The sequence below is a fragment of the Centruroides sculpturatus genome, unplaced genomic scaffold, assembly GCF_000671375.1.
Source record: "Centruroides sculpturatus isolate CEXI.00-Female unplaced genomic scaffold, Cexi_2.0 scaffold182, whole genome shotgun sequence".
NCBI lineage: Eukaryota > Metazoa > Arthropoda > Arachnida > Scorpiones > Buthidae > Centruroides > Centruroides sculpturatus.
Genome location: NW_019384651.1, coordinates 21,048 through 24,866, shown reverse-complemented (window position 1 = coordinate 24,866; position 3,819 = coordinate 21,048). Strand labels below are relative to the sequence as shown.

Genomic DNA, 3,819 nt, shown 5'->3' with positions numbered 1-3,819 from the left:
AAAATGAATTTGGTTTTGTCTAGTTAAAACTAGAATTTACTGCTAGTCAAAAATGAATTTGAGTTAAAACTAGTTTTAACTAGACAAAACGGGTTTTAACAAAGACATTCAGTATAAACTAGTTTCAACTAGTTAAAACGCGTTCTAACTAAAAACGGGTTTTGACTGTAACATATATAAGTAAAAAATATAAAAATTAAAAGAAAATACAATTTCTCCTTTATAAATAACAGAAATTATTCAACTAAATCAAATCAACATTTATAATAATACATCACTAATTCAATTTTAGTCTTTTTAGTGTCAATGTATTCTAAGTTCAATAAACATGATGTAATTTCAGTTTGAGGTGTTATTTTAAGCATTGTTATTATGTGTTTCTCCTAAAATATGCCAATTAAAATAAAATTAATGTTTAGCCATTAATTTGTTAAGTTTCATGAAAACAAAATAAAAATAAAAAAGGAAAGAAAGAAAAGAAAAATAATATAATTACTTAAATATTTTGCCAGTTTAAATTGCATAGAATTACAAAGATACAATATAGGAAAGTCACTCTTTCTATATTAAAATAAATAATTTTTTCAAAATAAAAGAAAAAAGATACAAAATATATAAAATGCCAAAATTTGTTATTCGCAATTACAGTCAAGGTGTCCAATCATTTTCAACCTGTTGATATTTTTTAGGGGGAAAAGTTGTTTGTTTAAATAGAAGTTTCTGCTATAAATTGCATTGACACATCAATAAACTTTATTCATGTGTCAATGCATTTTATAACAGAAACTTCTTAATTCTTTAATTTATTCAAAACTAATGATACAAAGGCAATAGTTTTCATGTTTTTGATTATTTCATAATAATTGGCTAAAAGCTAAGACAGAACATTTATTTTATAATTTCTTCTCTAGATTTTTTCATAAATTAATTTCAAAAACTGAATTTTCTGATATGTTTTCATGCAAATAAGTAGTTATCATTTACTTTTAGTGAAAGGATAGAAAAGTTTTAAATTTCTTTGGATTTAGTATTATATTTGAATTTTCCAAGTGAAATATTCATTCATGTAAATAAAAAAAAAATATGAAAAGTCATTGTTTTTTTCATATAAGTTTATAAGTTCAGTAGTCATAACTATGGTATTTATGATACATTCAAGTGTATAATGTTTGCATATACAGAAGTGTTTGTTTCATAATTTGAAAACATGTTATAAAAAATAGATACTTTAGTATATTTATATAAAGTAAAATACTGACTATTTTGCTCATTTTTACTTACCCAGAGGAGAGGTGGAAAGCTCAATAAATCATGAATAAATTCTCCAGTCCATTTAGATCTTGACATTTGTGATCGGAGAGCAAACAGCTGAAAGATTTAATTAACTAGATTTTCATTTAAAATTATTATTGAAAGCAATTAATGAAATTTTAATTATTGAAGTATATTCTAATAATTAAAAGATAGTATTGCTTCATATTTTAAATTATGAATTTAAAATTTATTTATTTCATAGTATTTGCCTTGCAACAGAATAGAATATTTCATAATAATCAATAAATTATGGACTGCAGAATGATTGTCGAAATATAATAATAATTTGAAAAATGAATTATCCTATATTAGAAACTTTGGTACTTTTATTTTTCTTTATATATTTTATAATAATTTTATATTTTTTAATATAATTATTTAAAATAACTGTGGATGTGGCATCCTTGACAATTCCTGCAATCTGGGTATTTGAATAATCTTCCTCATGATAACTTCTATAGTTATTTTCTTTTTTAGAGTGCATTCATTGCATGTATAATGGAAAATAATACAAACTAATTTCAAACTGGCTGAATTCATTTTTTTTTATAAAGTGGAGGCAATACAGAGTAAAAAAGCTTTGTACTGTGAGAATAATTTTACTACATTGGAAACTATGTTTAAAATCTGAAACACTTTAGAATTCATAATAAGTGAGATAAGTGTATTGAAGAATCTCTGAAACTTTTAACAAATTGATCTAAGTTTAAATGTGTATGAATCATTAAAGCAGAGAATTTCAGAGTACAGAAACAAAACATTAGAGTCCTGTTAAAATAATTAAAAACTTGACTGTCCCGTAAAATAAATAATAGAGAGGTTGTGGACAATGTTTTCTATGTGAAAACATGTACATCAGACATTCAGCACCTCCTTCCTATAAGCCTAGAAGTTTGACAATGGCATTTGGAATGTCCCGCATGATTCCACTGACATTCCAAATGCCATTGTAAAACTTCTAGGCTTACAGGAAAGTGGTGCTGAACGTCTGACGTACATGTTTTCACATTGAAAACGTCGGCCGCAACCTCTCTAATAATCAAAATTCAGAACTTTCTTTTCTTCAAAATTATGATCTCACCATTGGTAACAGTATAATGCAGAGATAAATTCAAAAATAATTTAAGTTAGATAAAAAATTTAATGAAGAAATCATAACTAAAATCATCATCATCATCATCATCAAAAAAGTTTAATTCAAGAAATGCATGAGAATATGTTATCAAAAACTGAGAAGTGCCTTTAAATGATTCTTATAATTAGAGTTACAATTCAAACTTTTTTGAATTGACATCAGATCATCAAATTTAGAAAGTTTTGCTGTACTATCTACTATTCAATAAACATTAATGTCAAATGATACACTTTCAGTGAAAATAATGTTAGCATTAAAATTTGAAGCTTTAATGTCATTTGAAATTTTGGATGTTTTGTTATTTTTTAAAGTACTAATTTTTAAAACAAAATTAGATATATTTATACTAAACTATATTATTAACTATTTGGTTGCTATTTGTTATTGAACTATTTCTAATATTGCTAATTGCTACGCACAAATCATTCTGTTGAAATAATATTTTTTGTATTATAAATAATTGCAATATATGATTTTTATAATTTTTAATTACTTTAAAACTGTATAAATAACTAATATCATTTGAAAATCAAAATAATGAAGGCAGTTCTTTGTAATTATTTCTATTTCATGTATGTAACTATCATAATATAAGTAATAACAGACATTTTTTATTGTTTTTATAAATTTCTGTTATATTTTTTTGTAGGTACTTATAAATAAGTATTGCAATTTTTATATCCAGTAATACTAAATAAAAAAATATGAACAAATTTATATTTATTCTAAAAAATTATCTATATTGTTATATATTTTATAGATACAGTAGTACTTCAGGATACAAAATTAATCCATTCCTAAACTGAGATCATATCATGAAAATGTCGTAAGGTGAATCATTTTTCCCCATATGATTATATGTAAAACCAAATAATCCATTCCAACATGAAAAACACACTCAAATTAAAGCAAAGTAGTACATTGAAAAAAAAAAAAAAACTTTAGTAAGGAAAACACTGAGAAATGCATTTTGAAGTTGTAAATGTATAAATAACCATAATAGAATAATAATTGATAAAAAAATGTAGTTTTATTTGCACTTTACCTTTGAAGATAGACGATGGTGGAGGTGTAAACTGGTAGCGGAGGAGAGGGAGAAGGGAAATGATACTAAAACTTAACTTACATAACATAATGTAACAATAACTTAAAAATAACTTAGAAAATATAAAAAAATTAGTGTTGTTTTATATATATTTTTAAAAATTTTTATTCACTGCATTTTGCTTTCTTTCCTTCATTTCTACCAGCACTTTCACTGGATAGAGGTCGCTTGGTAAAATATCTATCCAAAGAGGTTTGGCTTTACCTACTTTTTAAAATGTTTCTAAAATGACTTAGGCAAATGTCATTACTCCGAGCAGCAATAC

At 24.3% G+C, this 3,819-nt stretch overlaps 1 protein-coding gene across 1 annotated transcript in view; it reads right to left on the bottom strand.

Annotated features, from left to right (window-relative positions):
• Window positions 1-3,819, bottom strand: part of LOC111626287 (guanylate-binding protein 2-like) — a 37,859-nt gene that overhangs the window by 18,545 nt on the left and 15,495 nt on the right. The window contains exon 6 of the mRNA XM_023369605.1: window positions 1,282-1,368. Within this exon, the coding sequence (XP_023225373.1) occupies window positions 1,282-1,368 (87 nt within the window). The remainder of the gene's footprint in view (window positions 1-1,281; window positions 1,369-3,819) is intronic.